General features: G+C 38.0%; 1 protein-coding gene across 1 annotated transcript in view; it reads left to right on the top strand.

Annotated features, from left to right (window-relative positions):
* The first annotated feature begins 430 nt into the window (after positions 1-430).
* Positions 431-27,918, top strand: part of MEP1A (meprin A subunit alpha) — a 46,068-nt gene continuing 18,580 nt past the window's right edge. Inside the window, exons 1-7 of the mRNA XM_003254204.4 lie at positions 431-499; positions 584-608; positions 698-748; positions 5,912-5,952; positions 6,412-6,487; positions 16,878-16,995; positions 27,489-27,664. Coding sequence (XP_003254252.1) covers positions 431-499; positions 584-608; positions 698-748; positions 5,912-5,952; positions 6,412-6,487; positions 16,878-16,995; positions 27,489-27,664 — 556 coding nt within the window. The remainder of the gene's footprint in view (positions 500-583; positions 609-697; positions 749-5,911; positions 5,953-6,411; positions 6,488-16,877; positions 16,996-27,488; positions 27,665-27,918) is intronic.

Below are 27,918 nucleotides of genomic sequence, written 5' to 3'. Positions count from 1 at the left end.
GTCAGGTATTTTTATGTCCTTCAATAATTGCTTTATAACATTTCCATAAAATTTGAATTTATATTTTATTAGAATTAAATAATAATTTTATGAATTATTTTTATTTTTATTGTTAAGGGGATCTTCTATCCTGTTTTATGATATGAATGGCTATGGCTGCCCTATAGGAATGTTATTTGTTCTTATATGTTCATTTCGGTATTAATTTTTCAAACTTTTCCCCAGTCTTTGGAGCTTAAGCATTTAAGGTAAACTTAGTATTTGTCCTCGAAAGAGTCAATGGTGTTATCTTTGACTACCTTTATTAGCACTACGGTACATATGGAAGGGTCAAAGTTTCTAATACGACCGTCAGGGTAAAGTCTAAACTTTATGTTTATGACAAGGTGTTTATGACAAGGTGTCTGCTAAAATCAGCTCACTTGCAGCAATGGCTTGGACTAGATCCACTTGCATTCTCTTTTTTACCTTGTTTTTTGCCCACATAGCAGCTGTACCGGTAAGTAGAGTCCTGCTTTTTGGCTATTTAGAAATACTAATTCTAGTATACATTATCCATTTTCTGTATATTTATTTTTTTCAGATTAAGTATCTTCCTAAAGAAAATGGTAAGAATTAGTTCAAATGCACAGAGAGTGTTTTTGAACTTTTTTCATTCGGCAAGACTAATAATAATTTTTCTTCTCACTTTTAACACTACATGACGCAGATTTTGGTGAACAGAAGGATATTTCAGAAATCAATTTAGGTGAGTTCAATTTTTGTGTTTTTAAAGTCTTGAAATTATTTAAAACCCAGTGGTGGGATTACTGAAGAACACTTTCCTTCATAATACTGTATTGTGATTCTTTGGGGGAGAAATATTTGTTGGTGCTTTGTGAGAAATTGCATTTTCTGAAAGATAAAAATGTGGAAAGAGAAGATAGTTAGATCAGACTTTCTAGGAGAGCTAGGAAGTCCTCAATGGATCTAGAAATACATAACAAGTTTCTCTTTATAAAAATTTTATTTTTCCAATTTGTATTTGGAAGAAAAGGAAAGCAAATAGATAATTATTCTGATTGTTAAAGAAAAATATAAGAATAGGCCGGGTGCGGTGGCTCACGCCTGTAATCCCAGCACTTTGGGAGGCCGAGGCAGGCGGATCACGAGGTCAGGAGATCGAGACCATCCTGGCTAACACGGTGAAACCCCGTCTCCACCAAAAATACAAAAAATTAGCCGGGCGAGGTGGCGGGCGCCTGTAGTCCCAGCTACGATGGAGGCTGAGGCAGGAGAACGGCGTGAACTCCGGGGGGCAGAGCCTGCAGTGAGCCGAGATCGTGCCACTGCACTCCAGCCTGGGTGAAAGAGCAAGACTCCGTCTCAAAAAAAAAAAAAAAAAAAAAAAAAAAAAGAATAAGCCTCTGGTTATATTTAGTGGGGAAACAAAACCCAACCCCTCCACTGGCCCATCGTATTCACTAACAACTCTTTGGTTGAGACTTAGAGGTGAGTGTAAAGCAATCTCCACTTAGACATCTCGTTTACAAATATATTTCTTGAAGAAATTCATCAGTCTCATCCATTACTGAGAGGAGAGAGAAGCTAAGTCATCATCTCTGTTTTCTCTCTCTTGTCCCGCTTCTGAAATGAGAGAGAAGCCTCTGCATTCCCGGTGTCTTAGGTCAGGATTTGTGGAAGCAGAGCTATTCATGATCATAAGTATCTTCAGTTTACAAAAGCTTTTATATCCAATTGCATATTTATTTGTTCAGTCTTGTCGTGGAGTAAGTGATGTTTTCATTTTTTTGGGAAGGGACAGGTGGCTTCTCATGATTAGAGTGACTTGCTCAAGATCATAGGTAACAGTGATGGGGCTCACTTCCAGATCTTGCAGCCCATACCGGAATAGCTCAGTGCTATCTGAAGGCTACAAAACTAACATACCAATAACTAAGGGTCAATTTTTCTGGCTTTGTCTCACTCACAGAGAAGCCAGTTAGTTGATATTTAATTGGAATAGCTGGAGAATGGCTGCATAGGCAGAGCAAAAATAGTTTAGGAAGGTAAATGGGTGAATGCATAAATGGGTCCCAAGACTTCAGAGCCAGGCACTAAAATACCTCTCTTTAGAGTTAGCCATTGTGTAAACAGTTCAGAGAATCTGCTGTATTTTACAACAGAGCTGGGATTAGAATTAGAGTTTTTCTAATCTCATCATTACTTATCTAATAAAAATTAATTCTTTACCTCTTTGCCCTTTTGTACTCTTTAGGCCCACCACCACCTCTGATCCTTGACCCCAGTGGAGAAATCTCATTACCACGTAAATCTTCTTTTTAGGCCATTTCAACCAAACCACCAGGATTGATTGGGTTAGCCATATGGCCAGATTCTAACACCATAAATTGGGAAAATCATATAGAGAAAATTGCCACCTTTTCACCATCTTCTTTTTGCCTCACAAGGCTGAGTTAACGTTTCTTGTCCTCCACCCCAAGACCGGCTCCTCTCAGTCCTTTTCATTTCAGTAAATGTGACTCCCTCCTTCTAGATTTTTGGCTCAGAATGTCAGAGTTGCCCCAACTCTTGCCTTTCTCTCATACCTGACACACAATCTGTCAGCAAATGTTATTCGATCTACTTGATCTACTTTTCTTTTTTCTCTTTTATTTTCTTTTTTCCTGAGATGGAGTCTTGCTATGTCACCCAGGCTCGAGTGCAGTGGTGTCATCTCGGCTCACTGCAACCTCCGCCTCCCGGGTTCAAGCGAGTCTCCTGCCTCAGCCTCCTGAGTAGCTGGGATTACAAGTGCCCACCACCACGCCAGGCTAGTTTTTCTATTTTTAGTAGAGATGGGGTTTCTCTATGTTGGCTAGGCTGGTCTTGAACTCAAGACCTCGTGATCTGCCCACCTTAGCCTCCCAAAGTGCTGAGATTACAGGCATGAGCCACCACGCCCAGCCTAGATCTACTTTCAAATCATACCACAGTTGAGACTTTTCAGCACTTTTACTGCCCCCACCTTGGTCAGCCACCTCATGTCTGGCCTGGTCCTTTGAGGGGCCTCATAACTGTACTTCCCTTTCTGCCTTTGCTCCCTACAGACTATTCTGCACAACATAGAGCTCTCCTTTTAATATCCTTTAGATCATGTCATTTCTCTTCTCCAACTTCAACACAAAGTAAAGGCCCTAGAGCCTTGATTCCCAAAGTGTGGTCCACAGGCCAAAGTGATCTGTGTCACACAAGAGCTTTCTCTTAGAAATGCAGCATTTGAGGATCCACCCCAGACCTACAGAATTAGCATCTTCACATAGACCCAGGTGGTTTCTATGCACATTAGAGTGTGAGTCGATCTGCCCCAGCTGCCTCTCCAACGTCATCTGTGACTACTCTTCCCCTTCCTACTTGAGCTTTCCAGCCACCCTGACTGCACAGCTACTCCTCTAAGGAAGTGATTTTCGATGTGTTGTCCCCAAGCCAGCAGCATCGGCATCATCAGGAAATTTGTTAGGAATGAACATTAAGTCTCAGGCCTCACCCCAGACTTAATGAACCAGAAATCCAAGGGTGGGGGCTCATCAGCGGGTGTTGACCAAGCCTTCCAGGGGACTCTGATGCTCAAGTTTAGGACCACTGCCCCAAGACATCAAGGCTTTCCTGCCACAGGACCTTTCTATCTGGTGTTTCCTCTACCTCCACTACTCTTCCTTCATTCCCTCGCTCTATCATATTTCTGCTAAAATGCCACCTCCTGTGGGAGGCCCTCCCTGACCACTCTTTAACAAAATAGCAAACCTATCTCACCTCAGCACTCTTTCCCACTTTACCTTTCATTTGTTTCTTTTTTATTATACTTTTCACCATTTGTCATACTTTACAGTTATTTGTTTATTTGTATGTCTCCCTCTTCCCCCAGTCAAGAGTGTCATCTCCTTAAGGACTTGTTTTATTCTCTGCTATATCCCAGCATCTAGAAAAATGCTTAAGACACATTAGGCATTTAATAAGTGTGCACTACATTAACAAATTGGGTAATGAATAGATTGAGGCTTGCTTTCCTGGATGTGCACTTCTTTGGGAGATTCTCCCTGCCCCTCCATGACCCTATCCATTCTGACTGACCACTGGGGCCAAAGTGGGCTTGTTCACTTCACTCTGGAAGAGCTCCCTCGATCCCGTTATAATCCAGGCCAGGTGTCAGGAAATACAGATTTTTGCTAAGGACAAACCTCAATGTAAGAATAGATGGAACAGAACAAAGTCCCTCTGTTTAAAAGATTATTCAAATCTGGGTCCTACTGACAGTGGGACAGTGATGTCATTACTGTTTGTGGTTAATTGTACTGCTGCCATAGGAATAGGTCAGGGATAAAGAGGTTAAGCAATCTAGGAAATGTGTGCATGAGGAAGGGAATGATACAGGGATAGCCCTAGTTAGTCATTGACAAGTGAAATCATGATGCCTGCTAATACCTAACACCTCCTTGGTGTCCTGTGCATAAATGGAGCTGGTTCCTGAATGAGCCACAGGCTTTGCCAAATGGGGCCTCTGTTGGCTCATGAGACTGTGGTAATTAATCTCTGCCTTGGCTTCTCAGCCTGTAAATCAGGGCTGTCCTCAGAATGAAGTACAATCCAGTGATTCTGTCTGAAGTCGTTGCATTTTATAGAAAATGTTTCATGTCACATAAGAGTTATGATAAGTGATGCTCTTTTAATGCTTGAGAAATTTTCCTACAAAGATCTTCCCTTTTAAGAATCTTGCTTACTGAAACAGGATGAGGCAAGGATTAAGCAATACCAGCAGTGGGAGAGTATATTCTGCTAAACACCTGAGAACAGATGTTTGAAGATATGGTTTAGAGTGGATCTATCCATATTCCCCTGGTCTTCCTCATGACGTGGGCAGCACCTTGAGCTTGGTTTTAGAGGGTATCATCGTTTTTTCATGGGAAAGAGCAAAACACACTCATTTACCTTGGGACAAGAGGCAGAATGGTACAGTGGCAGAAAGAGCCCTGAATGGAAAGGCAGGAGTTTTGATGCTCACTTGGCCACTGGATTACATAGTACATCACTTCATGTCTCTGGACTCTGTTTCTTTCTCCATTTCTCTCAATAGTCTTTTCTTTCTTTCTTTCTTTCTTTCTTTCTTTCTTTCTTTCTTTCTTTCTTTCTTTCTTCTTTCTTTCTTCTTTCTTTCTTTCCTTTCTTTCTTCTTTCTCTTTCTTTCTTTCTTTTCCTTCCTTCCTTCCTTCCTTCCTTCCTTCCCTCCTTCTTTCTTTCTTCCTCTTTCTTTTCTTGTGAGATGGAGTCTGGCTCTGTCACCCAGGCTGGAGTGCAGTGGCACTATCTTGGTTCACTGTAACCTCTGCATGCTGAGTTCAAGCAATTCTCCTGCCTCAGCCTCCCGAGTAGCTGGGACTACAGGTGCACACCACCATGCCCAGCTAATGTTTGTACTTTTATTAGAGACAGGGTTTTACCATGTTGGCCAGGCTGATCTTGAACTCCTGACCCCAGGTGATTCATCCACCTTGGCCTCCCAAAGTGCTGGGATTACAGGCATGAGCCACTATGCCCAGCCGTTTTCTAAATAGTTTTCATCCTCCTTATCAGTGCTGCATCGAATCCCTTTTTTATAGTCAGTGATCAATAGAATCCCTTCTAACTTATCTCTTACTTCTGAGATTCTTAGACAAGATTTCTTGTTCCAAATTGAAAACAAAGGCTATGACAATATGTGATACTCATCGGCCATTCACATTTGCTTAACTGGAATTTTTGCATTGTTTCAAAAAGTTTTGCCACATAAAGATTAATATTCAAAGATTTATGATGGCAAAGATTAATTTTATTATGAAAGATGGCTTTTAATAATGTTCACTCAAATATTCTTTTTTAAAAAAAATTCCACTTCCAGCTGCAGGCTTGGACCTCTTTCAAGGGGACATCCTCTTGCGGGTGAGTACCTGTCAATGATGCAATAAGTTCCTCAGGCCAGGCAGTACCATTGGGTGTGAGTCTCTGCTCTGTGGCCAGCCCTGGGATGGGCACTGTGAAGGAGATAAGAGAAATCTCATCTATAATCTGTTCCAGTGAGGAGTTCCCCTGTAGTTGGTAAGGACAAAAACAGAGGGAAAATAGGCAAATAGCCCAAAAGAGTCTAAAATAATTAAATGGCTTGTCTATCCAATTTTCCTGGGATTGCAGGCCCCCATTATTTTGTTCTTAATAATTTCTCTGATTTTTTCAAATTATCTCCCAAGGATTTCTATTGCTTTCATAATCAGAAGACAGATTGCCACTAAACTGTTTGAGTTGTGTGATAGACTGTTTGCTGTGTGAGAGTTTAGCGAAGGAGGAGGTCGAGGTGACCTTGAAGACTAGGCTTCCCACTCACCTTTACCTTTGTTTTCACAGAAATCCAGAAATGGCCTGAGAGACCCAAACACCAGGTGGACGTTCCCCATTCCTTACATCTTGGCCGATAATTTGGGTAATATTAACTGTTCTTAATTAGGAGGTTTTGGTTTAACTCTCTGTCTCCTCTCAGCCTGTTCATGGGCTTCACACTGGGAGTAACCACCAGGATCTAACAGAGTTTTCAAGTCCTGATGAATCTTTATCTAATGGGGAGAAAGACATAACATTACATCAAAACCATTGCTGCTTAACCAGTCTGAGATACACAGAATCCAAGAATAAATTTTAAAATGCAACACACATTAAAGTATTAGTATAACCAGGAGAACATAAAAGAGCAAAACCCAATGAAATATAATTTGCATCAGAGCAAGGAAAAGTTTGCACTTTGTTTAGGTGAATCTAAATGTAGTGTGCGGATACTACTTTCAGCATATTGATTTCTTCCCTTTTTCTTACAAGAGAAACATGCCACACTTTGAAAAATAGAAAAGTCCATATTTCACATGTTCACAATCCTTTTTTCTTGGTGTTATTAATGTCTACCCTTTTCTCTCTCTTAAGGAAAAGATCTGAATATGTTACATATTACTCGTTGTTAGAAATAATGACTAGTAGAATCACTTCTCTGCCTTTTAGCTAAGATTGTGTACAGAACTAACAACCGGTAGAAATAAATAAATATTAGAAGCCACATGTAGGCACCGGCTGACCCTCAAGCAGTTGACTGACAGCTGAGCAGCCATGATGACTCAATGCCTGCAAGGCCCTCCTGCATAGACAGATGGACAAGATTAGAGTGAAGAAGGGAGGCCAGGACAAGGTTTTTTTTTTTTTTTTTTTTTGAGACGGAGTCTCGCTCTGTCACCCAGGCTGGAGTGCAGCGGCGCTATCTCGGCTCACTGCAAGCTCCGCCTCCCGGGTTCACGCCATTCTCCTGCCTCAGCCTCTCCGAGTAGCTGGGACTACAGGCGCCCGCCACCACGCCCGGCTAATTTTTTTGTATTTTTAGTAAAGACGGGGTTTCACCGTGGTCTCGATCTCCTGACCTCGTGATCCGCCCGCCTCGGCCTCCCAAAGTGCTGGGATTACAAGCGTGAGCCACCGCGCCCGGCCGACAAGGTTGTTTAATCTTGTTGGGCTGCTAGGCTGCTCCTACTCTCAGGAGATGTAGATTATGTTTCAGTATTTTCCATCCTCTTTATCAGTGCTGCCTCGAATCCCTTTTTATGGAGAACAGCTAGATATAAACAAATGCTATTGTTCTCAGCTATTAGTTGGAAAATTGACTTGTTTTTTTCCAGTGTTTGCCTTGCAAATTCATGGAACACCAATACTTAATGGAACATGATTTAAGAAACACCAACTTTAAAAGGGGTTCTTTCCCATTACAATTTTTTTTATCCTGGTTGTCACATCTGCACCACCCTATTACGTGCCAGGCTCTGTGCCTTCATCTGATATTTTATGTAACCTTCACCATGCCTCTGTGAGGTGTAAGGCAGTGCTTCTCAGACTTTAATGTGCATAGGACTCAGATGAGGATCTTGTTAACCTACAGAGTAGGTCAGGGTTGGTGTGTGAGATGTTGCATTTCCAACGGTCCTCTAGTGATGCTGATGCTATTGGTCCCCACGCAGATCGCAGCTTAAGTAGTAAGGTCTCTCTAGTTGCAAGGTAGGTAAGAAATTATATTTGAGAGTGATTTGAGACAAGTGAACTGACATAAGATAAAGGTGGTAAGGATACAGCAGTATTTCTCAAGCAATACCACATGAAGGTCACCTTTAGTGTTAAAGTTCAGATGCCCAGACCCAGACCACTGTGAAAGCAAACTTTCTAACTAAAGTTCAATATTTGTGTAGAATTGTTTTATTCAAGTTAAATTTACATGGAGTGAAATGCACAAATCAGTAGAAAAATTGCCACTAAACTGTTTGAGTTGTGTGATAGACTGTTTGCTGTGTGAGAGTTTAGCGAAGGAGGAGGTCGAGGTGACCTTGAAGACTAGGCTTGTATTAACATACTGTAAATTATTGTCCATTTTTCTGTTGGGGCTAGTATGAAGAAAACTGTTGTGATAATTCTTATACAAGTTTATGTGAATACATTTTTTATCTTTGATAAATGCCTAGGAATATAATTGCTTGGTCATATGGATAACTATGTAAGAAAGCGCCAGTTTTTCAAAGTGGCTGTGGCATTGTACACTCCTCCTGAAAATATATGAGTGTTTCATTTGCTCCACATCCTCGCTATCATTGATAGCATTAATCTTTTGTAATTATAGCCATTTTGGTAGTTGTAAAATGGTATCTCCCTATGATTTTAATTTGCATTTCCCTAATGATTAGTGATATTTAGCACATTTTAGTATACTACTGGCTATTTTTGTATCTTCTTTTACGAAGGTTTGTCCAACTCCTTCATGAGTTTTAAAAATTATATTGTTTGTCTTTTTATTATTTGTAGGATTTTATGTTTTGTGGCTAATGCCCTTTGTCAGATATACATATTATAAATATTTTCTGTTAGTCTGTTACTTACTTATTTGTTTTTGTTTTTCAAGCAGTGAATTTTGAAATGCAAAAGCTTTAAACGCCGATAGTGTGATTTATCAATTTTTTGACTTACGGTTTGTGTTTTCATATTCTAAGAAATATGTGCTTAAACCAAGTCACAAAGATATATTCCAATATTTTTTGAAGTTGTGTGGTTTCAATTTTTGTCTATAATCAATTGCAAACTAATTTTGTGTACAACAGGATGAAGAGATTGAGACTGATTGATTGGTATTTATTAGCCCAGTTGTTCCAGCAACATTTGCTATAAAACTTTGCTTTCCTCATTAAGCACTCTTTGCAAGAGTCTTGTTTGCCAAGTTTGCCAAGACTCCTTATTTCTTGATCTGGTATCTCTGTTTTCTTATCTTATTCTACTTGTCTATCATCATGTCAAAAATCACTGTGTTGATTACTCTAGCTTCATAGTTAACCTTGAATTGAGTGTTGCAGCTTTGCTCTCCAATTTCAAGACAGTTTAGCCTACTCCAGATCTTTTGCATTTTCATGTATATTTTATAATCAATTTCTCTAAAAAGCCTGCTGGGATTTTGATAGGAATGTGTTGATTCTGTACATAAATTTGTAGAAAACTAATATCTTAAAGATATTGAGTCCTATAATCCATAAACATGGTACATCAATCCATTTATTTCAGTCTTCTTTAATTTATCTAATCCATGCTTTATAAATTTCAGTTTAGAGATCTTGTGTGTCTTTGGTAAATTCATTTCTAAGCATTTTATATTTTTGATGCTATTAAAATGAAATTTAAAAAATTTTACTACATAATGTTTTCTGCTAATATATAAAAATACAATGGATTTTTATATATTGATTTTGTATTCTGCTACCTTGCTAAATTTACTCATTAATTTTAATTGTTGATTTGTAGACTTTTTTAGGACTTTTAGCAAAAATTCTTCTTGCCTATTAATACAGATGGTGTTACTGGTTCCTTTCCAATTTTTACACCATGTATTGTTTTTTCTTGTCTTATTGTTCTGGCTAGGACCTTCATTACCATGTTGAATAGAGTGGACATCTTTGCCTCATTGGCTTGTTTTAGTGGTAGTATTCAATACTTCATTCATGTGGGACACTGTAAGTTTTCCACAGATGCCCTTTGTCAGATGGCAGGTTTTCATCATGAATAGTTGTTACAGTGTATCAAATGCTTTTCCTGCAACAATTTAGATAAGTATAATTTTTATTCCTTATTGTGTAATATGGTAAATAACATCAAATTTGAATGCTAAACCAACTTTGCATTTCTCAGATGAGCCCTACTTGGTTATGATGTATTATCCTTTTCTTATTTTGCTGGATTCCTAATATTTTGTTATAGATTTTTGTGTTTATATTCATAAATAGTATAGGTTTCTAATTTACTTTTTTGTAATATCTTTATTAGGCTTTAGTAATAAAGTTATGTAGCTCTCAAAACCATCTTGAAAATTTTTCCTCTTCTTTTATCTTTTGAATAAGTTTGTGTATGATTAAAATTTTTTCTTTCTTAAATGTTGGTAAAGTTCACCAATAAAATAAATAATAAATTTATTTGTTGGTAAAATTCACCAATAAAATAAAATAACCAAGTAATGGAATTTTATTTGTGGGATAGTATTTTTATAATGAATTCAATTTATTTAATAATTTTAGAATTATTCTTATTTTCTATTATGCTTTTATTAAATTGTATTTTTCAGTAATAAAAAATTAAGATTATCTTAATAGATGCAGAAAAAGCATTTGACAAAATTCAACAACTATTTCAACTAAGTTGTCAAAATAGTGGCATAATATCTCATTATCTTTATAATGACTGTAGAATCTTTAGTGATAGTCCTATTTCATTTTTGATATTGGCAATTTGTGTTTTCACTCTTTTTTTCTTGACATGTCCTGCTAGGGGCTCACTGATTTTGTTAATATTTTTACAGAATTGACTTTTGATTTGTTAATTTTCTCTTGCTTCTCTGCTTTCTATTTAGTTACTTTCTGTTATCTTTATTATTTCCTTTCTCCTACTTATTTCAGGTTTAGTTTGCTCTTCTTTTTCTATATTCTTAAGATGAAAATTCATATCACATTTTAAATCTTCATTTTTTCTAATGTAATATATTCTACAGCATGGCTACTAAAGCTATAAATTTTATCTGAAGCACTGCTTTACTGCCTTCTTCAAATTTTGATATGGTGTATGCTTATTAAAGTTTAGTTTATTAATAGATACTTCGTAATTTATCTTGTGAATATTTTCATCCATGGATGGGATAAAAGTATGTTTAAATTTTTAAAAACATTGTCCTTAGCCTTAATATTATGCAAGCATTTTACAATAGTATAATTCCATTTGTACCCCTGCCCTTTGCACTTTATTGGTTTATATTTTCCATCTATATACTTCATAAGTCTCACACTATAGTGTTAGAATTTTTGATTTAAACAGTTATCTTTCAAAGTAATTGATGAAAAACAAGACAGTCTTCATATTTACTTTTACACTTGAAATTTCTGGTGCTCCTCATTCCTCCTGTAAGTTTGAGTTCTTCTCTAGTATCATTTCTCTTCAGTCTGAAGAACTTCCTTTAGCACTTCTTATAAAGCAGATTTGTTGATGACAAATTCTGGTTTTTCTTTTACCTGAAAATGATCTTTATTTTGCCTAAACTTTGAGGATATTTTAACTGGAAATAGAATTTGGGTTTATAGTAGTGTTAAAAATTATTATTTTAACATTTTTAAGTTGTAATACATTGTCTTTTTGTTTTCCAACATTTGATTATAAAAACTTTTAAATAATCAAAAAGTTAAAAGCATTATGCAGTGAACATTCACATACTCACAACCTAAATTACAATTAACAGTTTTATTTGCTTTATTTCATCTATCCGTCCCAATATCCCTCTATGAATCTATCAATCCATTGTATTTTTGATGCATTTCAAAGTTGCTTTCAGGCACTAGTACACTTTACCCCAGTCACCTAAGTATGCATGTAATTAACTACAGTTCAATATTTGTATATAGTTCCCTTTTACATAAAATATATATAGGGTAAAATGCATGGGTCTCAGATGTACAATTCAATGAGTTCTTAAAGATCTATGCACCTATGTAATCCAAGTTCCTATCAAGAGATGGAACATGTTTATAATGTATATGCCTCTGAAAACTAACTTCCTATGAAGAGATGGAACACTGTTGTCCTTCCAGAAAGTTATCTTATGGCCCTTCCAAGCTATTCTCACTTTTCTGGAAAAAGAAGGCGCTATTCTATTTTTTCTTTTTTCTTCATGGGTGAATTTAACCTCTTCTAGAATTTCATATAAATGGAATCATATGTTATATACTCTTTTGAGTAAGGCTTTGTTTTACTCAGTAAAACGTTCTTGGGATGCATCAGTGTTACTGTGTTTATCAGCAATTTGTTCTTTTTTTATTACTGTCATTTCACTGAATTTAGTATATCACAGCTTGTTTAATTATTCTCTTGGATTGATGCTATGTTTTGGCTGTTATGAATAAAGCTACTATAAGTAGTCTTGCACATATTCTTTTATAAAGTATGTTCTCATATCTCTGGTGTAAACAAGAATAAAATTGCTGGGTTATAGTATAGGTGTAGGTTTAGTGTTAGACCTCTTTCAATGTGCTGGTACCATTTTACACAACCACAAACAATGTACGTAAGTTTCGATTTACTCCATGTCTTTGCTAACATTTGGTGTTGTCAATTTTTAAAGTTTTAGCCATTCTGTTGGGCATGTGGTGCTATTTTATTAATTTATTGATTTATATTTCCATGATGACTAGTAATATTGACCTCCTTTAAAGTTACTTATTGGTCATTTGTATATCTTCCCTTATAAAATATCTGCTCTGTTAACCCATTTTAAAAATTGAGTTGCTATTTAATCTTGAGTTCTTAGTGTTCTTTATATATTTTGGATATGTCTTTTATCAGATACATATTTTGCAAATATTTTGCTCCAGATACACTGTTTCTTGTCTCCAGTGTCTGATAATAAATCATCCATCTTTCATACTTTCATATTATTGTTCTCCTGTATGTAAAGTCCTTTTTTCTCTAGTTGTTTTCAATATGTTCTCTTTATTTTTGTTTTTATAACAGTTTGATTATGGTATGCTCATGTTGATATTCTTTTTATTTATTCTGTTTGTGCTCACCACATTTCTTCTATCTTTAAGGTGATTTTTAAATAACCAAATCTGAAAAATATTAGGCCATTATTTGCTCAAATATTTTCTGTGTTTCTCCTGTCCATCAAAGACTCTAACTGCACATATCTTAGACTGGGTAGTTTTTTTCCCATTGGTCACTAAAGCGCTATTCATTTTTCTGAACATTTTTCTCTCTGTCTCTTTTACCATCTCCAGTCAGCTTTTAAAATTATCCAGCGAATTTTTTATTTTTGATATAATACTGATAGAATTTTCACTGAGTTCTTTTATATAATTCCCATTTGTCTTCTGAGATTATTTGTATGTTTATCTTTTTTCCATTAAATTCTTTAACAAGTATACAATAGAGATTTAAAGTGTTTGTCTGTTAGTTCTAACATTTTAGTCACCTTGGGGTTTGTTTCTCTTTCTAGTTATTGCTTTTACTATTATCTATCGATAACAGTTTTCTGTTCCTTCACAGGTCTCATAATTTTTTATTATATATTAGACATTGTATTACATTGTAGTGATTATGCATATTCTCATTCTCCTCTGAATTGTGTTAATTTTTGTTAGAGCAGTTAAATTACTGCATGATCATCTGGAATTTGTGGAGGATTTTGTGATCTTGCCCTTAGTTCAAGGCAAATCTCTTAGTGCTGGAATGTAGTCTTTACTGTTAAGTCATGGTCCTTCTGGGATTTTAATGGAATGCCCGAGTTTCCCTAACCCCTGTAACTTTGCATGACTCAAACTCCAAATTCTTCCTCCACTGCAGTGGGCAGCAACTGATGTATCTGTTCAGGTTGCTCAGCCTTCCAATGGCTACTTCCTACTGAGGGGCTTGGAGCCTTCTCCCATTTATGCAAAGTTAATGAGTCAGACAAGGATTGAAGGGGCACTTATACACAGACTTTGGGATGAATCTCCTCCTCGTCTACCATGACTTTCCTTTCTAGGACTTCCTCCCTTGATTTTCAGCCACTCGGGTTAAAACTCAGCCCCAAACTTGTCCTTGTGGTATGTTAAGAAAATACAACTGTAGATTTATACTTGAGTTCTCTTTCTTGCATTGAAGAAATTAGAGCATGCCCTCATGCAAAAAGCTGTATAAATGTGAATCTTACCCAATGAAATTTTCCTTCTTTTAAGAAAAAATCCTCTAGTTTCTGCCTGTTTTAGCCATTTTCCAGCATATTTAAAGAGTTTATTTTCTTATTTTTTCAAGTTTACAACTGTTATCTGTGGGAAGATTAATTAGATTCATGCTCCTTGACAATTTATGAGCACCAGAGATTTTCTCAAAGGAATCCCTAAACTGAATCTAGGTAGCCTTCTTATGCTTATCTTCTAATACGTACAGCCATTGGTATCTAAAGTTAACTCTTCTTAAAAGAAAAAAAAAGAACAAATAAAGTTAACTCTTCATATATTATTTGATCCAAAGTTAAAGGAATGCTAGTGGTTTTCAAAGCTAACTTGTTTGACACAGAACTATGTACAACTTACTATGTCAGGGCAGTTGGCTAAGAACAAGAGTTACAATGAGACAAAAAGTATATCCCTTTCTCTCAAGGAGCTAACAGCATCTTAAGTGTAGCAAACCACCTACATAAAGACAACTCAAGCCTTGGCCACCTATAATCTCAGCACTTTGGGAAGCCGAGGCAGGAAGATCACTTGAGCCCAGGAGTTCAAGTTGAGCCTGAGCAACAAAGTGAGACCTCCATCTGGAAGAAAGAAAGAAAAGAAAGAAAGAAAGAAAAGAAAGAAAGAAAGAGAGAGAAGGAAGGAAGGAAGGAAGGAAGCAAGGAAGGAAGGAAGGAGAGAGAGAGAGAGAAAGAAGGAAGGAAGGAAGGAAGGAAGGAAGGAAGGAAGGAAGGAAGGAAGACAGAAAGAAAGGGAGAAAGAAAAAGAAAGAAAGAGGGAGAAAGGAGAGAAGGAGGAGGAAGAGAAGAAGAAGGAGGAGGAGAAGGAAAAAAGAAGAAGAAGAGGAAAATAGAAGGAGGAGAAGGAAGGAAGGAAGGAAGGGAGAAAGGAAAGAAAGAAAGAAAGAAAAAGAAAGAAAGAAAGAAAAGAAAGAAAGAAAGAGAGAGAGAGAAAGGAAGGAAGGAAGGAAGGAAGGAAGAAAGGAAGAAAGAAAGGAAATAAATCAGTCAAATGTGGCTCCTGCATTCAGAAGAGGGGCACTCAGGATTGCCTTCATGGAGAAGAGGAAGACTTCAAATGGGCTCTATTTCCGTTTATCCCAATAATGTTGAGGCAGTTTTTACAAAGTTATTACAGAGTTGCTTAGTTCCCTCTTTACAACTTATTTAGGTATGGAGAAGGAAGAAAAGGTATAATTTTAAAATTAATCACTCTCAGAAATCCCACCATTTGGATTGAGAATAACAAAGCCATATAGCCTTCTAGGAAGCTTGCTTTCAGTATAATCACTTTTTTTTTCTCACATTTTTGTGACACCACAGCTATCTTGGGTACATCTCTTCATATTGCAGATGTAACTAAGTAAGAATAGGTAAAAGTGCATGAAAATCTCCCAGCAGATGTAATGAATGCTCTTGTTATTGTTATCTGTGTAGTTTCCACAATTAGTTTATTGGCTATTCCCAGGATTATTTCTTTAATGATCTTGATATGACATTATATGACATTTAGGCTGTGGAATCTCCAACTTGATAGTTTATTAAATGAAATAAAGGCCAGAAAATATGATGTAATTTCCTGGCCAATAGTTATAAATTCTTTGAGAGAAAGCACTAAATCAAATGTGCAAGAAATATAATTTAATTTTATGTAACTTGGCTTAATTTTTAACTTAGATTCTAACGACTTCAGTGAGTTGATGGGAGGGTAAAATGCACACAAAGTAAAACATAATCTCAGTTTCTCTGGAGTATCTTTCTTCTCTACCCCATCTTTATCTTACAATGCCAAAGTGCATGCATGCTAGGTGAAAGGAAAGGCGTTTAATCTTTGGTCATTGGTCTCCATAGGTCACTAGTCAGCATCTATTTTTCCCACCCCTTCAAGTCCACTAGGCTTCTGCTGCTTGGGTGCTGAGCTTGGGATACAGAAATCTTTTCTAAGGCTGTGTGCAGTACTAGCTGTCTAGTCTTGCCATCTCCCAGGCATCTGGCTGGGAAGCGGGGTAAAATACCGTATGTGCTTCTTATGCTTTCAGAACCCACAAACCTCTCTAAGCTCTGCTTTCCTCCTCCAGAAAGAGAGAATGTCTTTTCAGATTGGAGTAAGGAACACTATGCTCACTGCCTCACTCTGAGGTACTTTATCTATGTCAACTAAAGCCAGAGCTACTCGCAAGCCACTTCTGTTTTCTGTTCTGCCATGTGACTCTCCTGAGGCAATGCACTCTAAATCTCCGCTTCAGTGGCGGAAAGGCAAAGGGAGAAAGTGTGGAAGTTATTTTATTATTTTATTTAGCCATAGACACATGTGTATATTCTTATTTTGTAGACATATTTGCATTGTGCATTTAAGGTATGCACTTAATGTTTATGCCCACAACTAATTTTACAGATGTCCAATTTCGCAGTTTTAGTTACCAGGAAATCTATTTATTACCAAAAACCCTATCATGCACCTCTGTGGATTTAATGTGGTAGCATGGTTTTCTCTAAACTATAAGTTATAGATATTATCTAAGGTCCAAATAATGCTCATTGATATTCTTACTGATTTCTGCAGAGCTGAATGCTAAAGGAGCCATTCTGTATGCCTTCGAGATGTTCCGCCTCAAGTCCTGTGTGGATTTCAAGCCCTATGAAGGAGAGAGCTCATATATCATATTTCAACAGTTTGATGGGTTGGTATGCAATTTTACAGAGTGAAAATCATGCATACTTTGGTTCATAAAAAGTATTCTTTCCCCCTGAGTCCCCAAAGTCCAATGTATCATTCTTTTGTCTTCACATCCTCATAACTTAGCTCCCACATATGAGTGAGAACATACAATGATACAATGTTTGTTTTTTCCATTCCTGAGTTACTTCACTTAGAATAATGGTCTCCAACTCCATCCAGGTTGCTGCGATTGCCATTATTTCATTCCTTTTTATGGCTGAGTAGTAACACATGGTGTGTGTGTGTGTGTGTGTGTGTGTGTGTGTGTGTGTGTGTATTTTATATATATATATTTTTTTTCTTTATCAACTTGTTGATTGATGGGCATTTGGGCTGGTTCCATATTTTTTCAATTGCAAATTGTGCTGCTATAAACATCTATGTGCAAGTATCTTTTTCATTTAATGACTTCTTTTCCTCTGGGTGATACCTAGCCGTGGGATTGCTGGATCAAATGGTAGTTCTACTTTTAGTTGTTTACGGAACCTTCACACTGTTTTCCATAGTCACTGTACTAGTTTACCTTCCCACCCACAGTGTAAAAGTGTTCCCTTTTCACTGCATCCACACCAATAAATATAATTTTAAAAAATTTTTTAATTATGGCTATTTCTGCAGGAGTAAGGTCGTATCACATTATAGTTTTGATTTGTGTTTCCCTGATAATTAGTAATGTTGAACATTTTTTCATATGTCTGTTGGCCATTTCTGTATCTTCTTTTGAGAATTGCCTATTCACATTCTTAGCCTACTTTTTGATGGGATTGTTTGTTTTTTTCTTGCTGATTTTGTTTGGGTTATTCATAGATTCCAGATATTAGTCCTTTGTTGGATGTATACATTGTGAAGATTTTCTCCCACTCTGTGGGTTGTCTGTTAACTCTGCTGATTATTTCTTTTCCCATGCAGAAGCTTTTGAGTTTAATTAAGTCCCACTGATTTATCTCTGTTTTTGTTGCATTTGCTTTTAGCTTCTCGGTCATGAAGTTTTTGCCTAAGCCAATGTTTAGAAGAGTTTTTCTGATTTTACCTTCTAGAATCTTTAGGGGTTCAGGTCTTAGATTTAAGTCTTTGATCCATCTTGAGTTGATTTCTGTATAGGGTGAGAGAAGAGGCTCTAGTTTCATTCTTCTACATGTGGCTTGCCAATTATCCCAGCACTGTTTGTTGAATAGGATGTCATTTCCCCACTTTATGTTTTTGTTTGTTTTGTTGAAGATCAGTTGGCTGTAAGTATTTGAGTTTATTTCTGGGTTCTCTATTCTGTTCCATTGGTCTATGTGTCTATTTTTATACCAGTACTTTCCTGTTTTGGTGACTATGGCCTTATAGTATAGTTTGAAGTTGGGTAACTTGATGACTCCAGATTTGTTCTTTTTGCTTAGTCTTGTGTTGGCTATGTGGGTTCTTTTTTGGTTCCATATGAATTTTAGGATGGTTTTTCCAGGTCTGTGAAGAATGATGGTGGTATTTTGATGGGAATTGTATTGAACTTGTAGATTGTTTTTGGCAATTGTGGTCACTTTCACAATATTGATTCTACTCATCCATGAGCATGGGATAGCTTTCCATTTGTGTGTGTTATCTATGATTTCTTTCAGCAGTGTTTTGTAGTTTTCCTTGTAGAGGTCTCTCAGTCTTTGGTTAGGTATATTCCTAAGTATTTTATTTTATTTTATATTTTGCAGCTATTGTGAAAGGGGTTGAGTTCTTGATTTGATTCTTAGCTTGGTCACTGTTGGTGTTTAGCAGAGCTACTGATTTGTGTAAATTAATTTTGTATCCTGAAATTTTGCTGAATTTATTTACCAGTTCTAAGAGCTTTTTGGATGAGTCTTTAGGGTTTTTTTAGGTATACAATCATATCATCAGCAAGCAGTTATAATTTCACTTCCTGTTTACTGTTTTGGATGCCCTTTATTTCTTTCTCTTGTCCGATTGCTTTGGCTAGGACTTCCAGTAATATGTTGAATAGAAGTAGTGACAGAGGGCATCTTTGTCTTGTTCCAGTTCTCAGGGGAAATGCTTTCAACTTTTTGTCATGCACTATAAAGTTGACTGTGGATTTGTTGTAGATGGCTTTTATTACCTTAAGGTATGTCCTTTCTGTGCCAATTTTGCTGAGGGTTTCAATCATACAGGGATGGTGGACTTTGTCAAATGCTTTTTCTGCATCTATTGAGATGATCATGTGAATTTTGTTTTTAATTATCTTTATGTGGTGTATCACATTTATTGACTTTTGTATGTGAAACCATCTCTGCATCCCTGGTATGAAACCCACTTGGTCATGTTGAATTATCTTTTTGATATGCTGTTGGATTCAGTTCACCAGTACATTATTGAGGATTTTTGCATGTATGTTCATCAGGGATATTGGTCTGTAGTTTTCTTTGTTTGTTATGTCCTTCCCTGGTTTGGGTATTAAGGAGATACTGGCTTCATAGAATGATTTAGGGAGGATTCCATCTTTCTCTATCTTTTGGAATACTGTCAATAGGATTGGTACCAATTCTTCTTTGAATGTCTTGTATAATTCAGCGCTGAATCCATCTGGTCCTGGACTTTTTTTTGTTGGCAATTTTTGAATTGCCATTTCAATCTCACTACTTGTTATTTGTCTGTTAAGAGATTCTATATATTTCTGGTTTAATCTAGGAGGGTTGTATATTTCCAGGAATTTATCCATCTCTTCTAGGTTTTCTAGTTTATGCACATAAAGGTGTTCAAAGTAGCCTTGAATAATCTTTCCTATTTCTGTGGTATCAGTTGTAATAGCTCCCGTTTCATTTCTAATTGAGCTTATTGGGATCTTCTCGCTTCTTTTCTTGGTTAATCTCGCTAATAATCTATCAATTTTATTTATTTTTTCAAAGAACCAGATTTTTGTTTCATTTATCTTTTGTATTTTTTTATTCCGTTTCATTTAGTTCTGTTCCGATCTTTGTTGTTTCTTTTCTTATGCTGGGTTTGGGTTTGAATTGTTCTTGTTTCTCCAATTCTGTGTGGTGTAACCTTAGATTGTCTATTTGTGCTCTTTCAGACTTTTTGGTGTCATTTAATTCTATGAACTTTCCTCTTAGCACTGCTTTTGCTGTATCCCAGAGGTTTTGATAGGTTGTGTCACTATTATCATTCAGTCCAAAAATTTTTTTAAATTTCCATCTTGATTTCATTGCTGACCCAGTGATCATTCAGGAGCAGGTTATTTAATTTCCATGTATTTGCATGGTTTTGAGGGTTCTTTCTGGAGTGATTTCCAATTCTATTTGACTGTGGTCTGAGAGTGTACTTGATATAATTTTGGTTTTCTTATATTTACTTAGACTTGTGATCTATCATATGGTCTAACTTGGAGGATGTTCCATGTGCTGATAACTATAATGTATATTCTGCGATTGTTGGGTAAAATGTTCTGTAAATATCTGTTAAGTCCATTTGTTTTAGGGTATAGTTAAAGTCCATTGTTTCTTTGTTGACTTTCTGTCTTGATGACCTGTCTAGTGCCGTCAGTGGAGTATTAAAGTCCTCCACTGTTATTGTGTTGCCATCTACCTCATTTCTTAGGTCTAGTAGTAACTGTTTTATAAATTGGGGTTCTCCAGCATTAGGTAAATATATTTTTAGAATATCTTTCCACTCCTTTAACTTAAGTTTATGTGAGTCCTTATGTGTTAGGTGAGGCCTCAAAACCATGCAAATATGTGGAAATTAAATAACCTGCTCCTGAGTAATCATTGGGTCAACCATGAAATCAAGACAGAGATATAAAAATTATTTGAACTGAATGATAATAGTGAAACAACCTATCAAAACCTCTGGGATACAGCAAAAAGCAAAAGTGGTGCTAAGAGGAAAGTTCCACAGCATTAAATGCCTACATCAAAAGTCTGAAAGTGTACAAATAGACAATTCTGAAGACAGCAGAAACTTGGTTGGTGAATTCTTATTCATTCTGCCATTCTGTATCTTTTTAAGTGGAGCATTTAGGGCATTTACATTCAATGTTATTATTGGGATGTGAGGTACTATTCTATACATTGTGCAGTTTGTTGCTTGAATATCTTGGTTTTTTTTTCACTGTGTTACTGTTATATAGGTTCTGTAAGATTTATGCTTTAAGGAGTTCTATTTTGGTATATTTTGAAGATTTGTTTCAAGATTTAGAGCTCCTTTTAGCAGTTCTTATAGTATTGGCTTGGTAGTGGCAAATTCTCTCAGCATTTTTTTGTTTGAAAAAGACTGTATCTTTCCTTCATTTATTAAGCTTAGCTTCACTGGATACCAAATTCTTGACTAATAATTGTTTTGTTTAAGGAGGTTAAAAATAGGACTCCAATGCCTTCTAGCTTGTCGGGTTTCTGCTGAGAAATCTGCTGTTAATCTGATAGGTTTTCCTTTATGAGTTACCTGATGCTTTTGCCTCACAGCTCTTAAGATTCTTTCCTTTGTCTTGATTTGAGATCACCTGATGACTATGTGCCTAGGTGATGATCTTTTTGAGATGCATTTCCCAGGTGTTCTTTGAGCTTTTTATATTTGGATGTCTAGATCTCTAGCAAGGCTGGGGAAGTTTTCCTTGATTATTCCCTCAAATACATTTTCCAAATATTTGGATTTCTCCTTCTTCTGGAACACCAATTATTCTTTGGTTTGGATGTTTCATAGTCCCAAACTTCTTTAAAGCTTTGCTCATTTAAAATTCTTTTTTTGTCTTTGAAGGATGGGGTTAATTCAAAAGCCTTGTCTTTGAGCACTAAGGTTCTTTCTTCTGCTTGTTCGATTCTATTGCTGAGACTTGCCAGTGCATTTTGCATTTCTCTAAGTATGTCCTTGATTTCCAGAAGTTGTGATTGTTTTTTATTTATGCTATCTATTTCACTGAAGAATTTTCCTTTCATAGTGTTATCATGTTTTTGATTTCTTTAAGTTGGACTTTACCTTTCTCTGGTGCCTCCTTGATTGGCTTAATAATTGACCTTCAAAATTCTTTTTCTGGCAATTCAGAGATTTTGTCTTCTTTTGGCTCCATTGCTGGTGAACTGACATGATCTTTTGACAGTGTCAAAGAACCTCGTTTTGACATATCACCAGAATTGTTTTTCTGGTTCCTTCTCATTTGGGTAGACTGTGTCAGAGGGAAGATCTGGAATTCAAGGGCTGTTTTTCAGATTTTTTTGTCCCACAGGGTGCTCCCTTGATGTGGTGTTCTCCCCCTTCCCCTAGGAATGGGACTTCTTGACAGCTGAACTGTAGTGATTGTTTTTGCTCTTCTGGGTCTAGCCACCCAGCAGAACTACTGGGCTCTGGGCTGGTACTGAGGAGTATCTACAAAGAGTCTGGTGATGTGATTTGTCTTCAGGTCTTGCAGCTATGGACACCAGCACCTGCTCCAGTGGAGGTAGCACGGGAATGAAATGGACTCTGTAAAGGTCCTTGGTTGTGTTTTTGTTTAGTGTGCTGGTTTTCTGTTGGCAATCGTCCAGCCAGGAGGTGGCACTTTCAAGAGTGCATCAGCTACAGTCCTATAGGAAGGATGCAAACCTGCCATAGGGATACCTGGTTAAGTATTCAGGTTTCTCAGCTGGTGGGCAAGGCCATAGAGCTCCCAAGAGATTATGACCTTTGTCTTTGGCTACCAGGGCAGGTAGAGAAAGATCACCAGGTTGGAGCAGGGATAGGCATGTCTGAGCTCAGCCTCTCCTTGGGCAGGGCTTGTTGTGGCTGTTGTGGGGAATAGGGATGTGGTTTCCAGTCCAGTGGAGTTATATTCCAGGAGGGATTATGGCTGCCTCTGCTGAGTTATACAGGTTCCCAAGGAAGTGGGGAAAAGCCTGCAGCCACAGGCCTCACCCTGCTCCCATGCAGCCCGCAGTCCTAAAGGCTGGGCTTATTCCCACCGTGCCCCTTCAACAGCACTGAGTCCATTTCCAGGTGGCTGGTGACCAGGGTTGAGAACTTGTCCCAGACCACAAGCCTCCTTGTTGAGAAAGCAAGCAGACTCACAGGTTTTCAGCATCTCAGGCAACCTGCAGTTGTGATCCAGTTGCTTCAAAGGGTCTATGGATTGTCTTGGCTTTCCTGGTATGTTCCTGCAGTAGTTCTTGGAGCAAAAATTCATGATGTGAGTCTCCCTACACTGCTCTGTCCAGGCAGCTGCAAGCTAGTCCTGCCTCTTATCCCCCATCTTAATCCCGAGGCCTGACCATGGGGTTTTGATAATGATGGATGGATAGTATGATGAAAATGGTAGGTAGCACATGATTTAGCCTCTTAGGAAAAAAAATGCAAAAAATAGCCGTTAAATAAAAGAAAAATACTGACAACTACTGAGATACAAATTAAATACCTAACTTACCTGAGTAGTTATTTTTGGAGCAAATTAATTAATTAATTAATTAATTTATTTACTTATTTATTTTGAGACAGAGTCTCTCTCTGTCGGCCAGGCTGGAGTACAGTGGCATGATCTCAGCTCACTTGAACCCCCATCTCCGGGCCTAAGCAATTCTCCTGCCTCAGCCTCTTGAGTAGCTGGGATTACAGGCATGTGCCACCATGCTCTGCTGATTTTTGTATTTTTAGTAGAGATGGGGTTTCACCATGTTGGCCAGGCTGGTCTTGAACTCCTGACCTCAGGTAATCGGCCCACCTTGGCCTCCAAAAGTGCTGGGTTTACAGGCGTGAGCCACCATTACAGGCATGAGCCACTGCGCCTGGCCTCATTCTTCTATTTTTTAAAAAATTGCACACCTACTACATTCCAGGAAGTGTGCTAGACTGTAGGTGCAACAAAATATGCAATACAGTCTTAGCCCTCAGCAGGCTTACAGTTAGCAGGTGGGGGTGGTGGAGAAATGAGTATATTGTCTTAATACATGACAATGAGTGTCCTGAGTTGCAGCAGGGCAGGAGTGGGGCCACTGAGAAAGTGTGGGATGAAGCATCAGGGAGAGTTGAGATGAGTGTTGGAGAGAAGAAGGGAGGACAAATTGGGGGCAGGAAGAGGGAGAGAGGGAAAGGGTGAGGGAAGAGAAGGAGGAAGAAGAAGGGGAGGAGAGGATCAAAGGGAAGAAGAGGGAGAGGGAGAGGAGAGAGCAAACACGAACCTGAACCTGGTTACTTGGAGAACCCCCTAAGTTCAGTGTGCCTGGAGCTTTTCATGTCAGGAGCTTTTCATGGACTCAGTGCTGTTGAAGGGGCACGGTGGGAATAAGCCCAGCCTTTAGGACTGCAGGCTGCATGGGAGCAGGGTGAGGCCTGTGACTGCAGGCTTTTCCCCACTTCCTTGGCAACCTGTATGACTCAGCAGAGGCAGCCATAATCCCATAATGAGCAGGAGCCAGGAAGGTGAGCAGGAGCCTGGTGATGGAGAGCCATGTGTGAGGGAACCTATTGTTTGGTGCAAGTTCATTCTATACTCAGTTTTCCATTGTAAAAAGGTTACTTGATCAACAGTGGATAAAGAATTGAAATAGAGTAAGACTGGTGGCAAGAGATCAATTAACAGATGCTCCAATTTTCTAGGGGAAAAACGGAAGGTACCTACACCAAGGAAGAGGCAGGTGATATAAAGAAGAGGGAATGGATTTCAGAAATCTGTGAAAAAGTAGATTTATCAGAATCTAACCTTATCAGATTGGTTAGTCGGAGGGGTTAGGAAGGGAGAGGAGTCAAAAGTATCTGAGATTTCAGATTTGGATGACTGGCAGGTGGTAACTTCATTTGCTGAAGCTGGGAATATTGCTGAAAGAATAACTTTGGGGATGAGGTAGGAGAGTAAACTCATCTTACAGCACGTGTTTTATTGCTTGAGGTTTTTGCAGGTCATATAAATGGAGATAACCAATAGTAGTTGGATAGTTTATTTTTCTGTAAAGGGGAAACATTTAAAGTGTATCTCAGGCCTTGCAAAGACCACACATTTTAGAGCCTCTCTGCTTTTGACTACTGCATTTTGTCCTTTGGCAATCTCTGACCTTCAAGAAAGTGCTAAAACCCTTGATTTTTCATTGAAAATGTCAGAGAAACAATTAACTTCATTAACAAATTTATTTCCATTCTTCAGCTACCACTTTTGCATCATTTTTTTTTTCACAAAGAAACTCCTTAAAAATAAAACAAAATCCACATAATTAATTACTTTCCAAAATTCTCACTTTCACAGTGAAGTTCTCCCGGCTTCTTTTTTGTTTTCTTTTTTTTTTTTTTTTTGAGACGGAGTCTCACTGTCTTCCAGGCTGGAGTGCAGTGGCGCGATCTCTGCTCATTGCAAGCTCCACCTCCCGGGTTCACGCCATTCTCCTGCCTCAGCCTCCCGAGTAGCTGGGACTACAGGCGCCCGCCAACACGCCCGGCTAATTTTTTGTATTTTTAGTAGAGACAGGGTTTCACCGTGTTAGCCAGGATGGTCTCGATCTCCTGACCTGGTAATGCCACCCGCCTCAGCCTCCCAAAGTGCTGGGATTACAGACGTGAGCCACCGCGCCCGGCCTTCTTTTTTGTTTTCAAGTGAGTCCCAACTAAGGGGTAGGTCAGCTTTGAGAGACATTGTTTGTAAAAGCGCTGAATCTGGGAAACCTTATCACCTATGGCCAAGAGATGTCTCTGTTACAGATAATTTAAGAGAGGGAAAAAGAGAGGAAGATATTTTGGGAAGGGACTGGCCCAAAGTGCCCCTAAGCCCTTCAGGGCACTGGTCTCCTGAAGTTGGAGGCTAACTGGGACTCTTTCAGAAAGACAAGGTCAAAAGTTCTCAGTGAGGTGGAATGTATGGTATTTTTCTAACTTATGTCTTTCTTTTGGGGGAGGAATTTAAAAAGAAAGACAAATAATAAATGCTTTCTCTGAGTTATGAATATTCTGCAGAGTAAACTCTGATTTGGTAATAAAATGCCACTATCAGAGAGGCAAGTTGATCTTGGTTACATTTGCATAACACTGTAAATTTACTAGAAGTCATTGAATTATATACTTAAAATTAAAGAATTTTATAGTATGTAAATTATACCTTAATAAAGTTATTAGAAAATAAATAACTAAGATTCATCTTTGAGTAAAAATCAAATCTGTTAGCCTTTGAGATGAATGTTAGAGAGAAGAAGGGAGGACAAATTGGGGGCAGGAAGAGGGAGAGAGGGAAAGGGTGAGGGAGGAGAAGGAGGAAGAAGAAGGGGAGGAGAGGATCATATACTATGTCAGCAATCTTGGGGAGAACAGTGGCAGGTAAGACACTGTGACTGTCACCATGAAACTTGCAATCCATTGGTTGCATTTATGACTATCAGGAAATTTCTCTTTTCTGCTCAGCATTGGTTAAAATATAGAGATCTTCATTTGACAATCTAAAGCCAGTAGGAGACAATTTGTGGAAAGCTTTGGGTTTGCTAATAGAGGTGAAAAATTGGGTTTATGAGAAGAGAAAAAATAATTGGGCGGAGGGGGAAAGAGGAAGACATTCTACCACAAGGAATTTAGGGAATATGACAGAGGTTCCCGAGCCCACTGATTTCAGAGGGAAGCTAAAGGTCCTCCTTGCCTGATACCCCTCAGAAATAAGTTAGGCAGCCTTCTCTGTGCTCTTATAACACTATAGATCTGCTGTTTCCAAAGACATGGATTTTATTAATTTGCTTTTTAATGAGGTTCTTTTTATGATCATAAAATATATGCTTGTTCATTATAGGAAATTTGAAAATTTATTAAAGTATAAAAGGGCTAGGTGCAATGGCTCACACCTGTAATCCTAGCATTTTGGGAGGTCAAGGAGGGCAAATCGTTTGAGCCTAGGAGTTTGAGACCAGGCTGGGCAACATGGCAAAACCCCGTCTCTACAAAAAAATAAAAACATTATCTGGGTGTGGTGGCACATGCCTGTGGTTCCAAGTCCCAGCCTCTCAGGAGGCTGAGGTGGGAAGATCACCTGAGTAGAGGAGGCTGAGGCTGCTGTGAGCTGTGATTGTGGCACTGCACAGCAACCTGAGTGATAAAGTGAGACCCCCATCTCAAAAAAAAAAAAAAAAAGAAAAAAGAAAGAAAAGAAAAGAAAAAAATTTAAATCAACCCCAGCTTTCCCTCAGACAACAATTTTTTAGATAAAGGCAACAGTGTTATTCTTTGGAGTGCCCTGTGGGTTTGTGGAGGTGAGGAGGAATGCCAATTTTTATTGCTTTCTACCTTGACGAATTGTTATAATAGGATTGATTTGCTTCTGAGTATGTGCCACTTTTATAATGTATTATATCTTCACTTTTAAAGCCTGCATAGTATTCCCTCTAGGGAATGCTCTTTCTTTAAGCAGTCCCCATCTTTGGACCATTAGCATATGAGAATGCTGTTGGTAATTTCTTTTTAAAATCAAGCCTAATTTCCTCCTAATTTGTGTTTTGGAGTACTGTGAATGACAGCCACTTAAAAATTCTCTAGAAGAAATTTTTCCTCTTCTCCTCTTTAAAGGTGCTGGTCTGAGGTTGGTGACCAACACGTGGGACAGAACCTTTCCATTGGCCAAGGATGTGCCTATAAGGCCATCATAGAACACGAGATCCTGCATGCTTTGGGATTTTACCACGAGCAGTCAAGGACGGACCGGGATGATTATGTGAACATCTGGTGGGACCAGATTCTTTCAGGTGTGATTGGGTAGAGATTGCTATCACATTTATCACTGGCTGAGACCAATCCTGGGATGAGCAAGCCAAATCTGTGTGGACAGGAGCTTCAGCCTCTCTAGTGGGAAAAAGACTCTGAAGAGGTTATGATTTGTTGGCTCTTTATGTGGGCTGTGCTGATCTGACCGTAATTCATCGCAGATAAAGGTCTCAAGGAATGGTGTTAACTCACTGTGGGGGTCAACTGAAAGTTAACCAGAAGTTTTGCTTTATAT

Source organism: Nomascus leucogenys, chromosome 22a, assembly GCF_006542625.1.
Source record: "Nomascus leucogenys isolate Asia chromosome 22a, Asia_NLE_v1, whole genome shotgun sequence".
Classification (NCBI taxonomy): domain Eukaryota; kingdom Metazoa; phylum Chordata; class Mammalia; order Primates; family Hylobatidae; genus Nomascus; species Nomascus leucogenys.
Note: the sequence above shows the minus strand (reverse complement) of the source record. Positions and strands in the feature narration are given on the sequence as shown.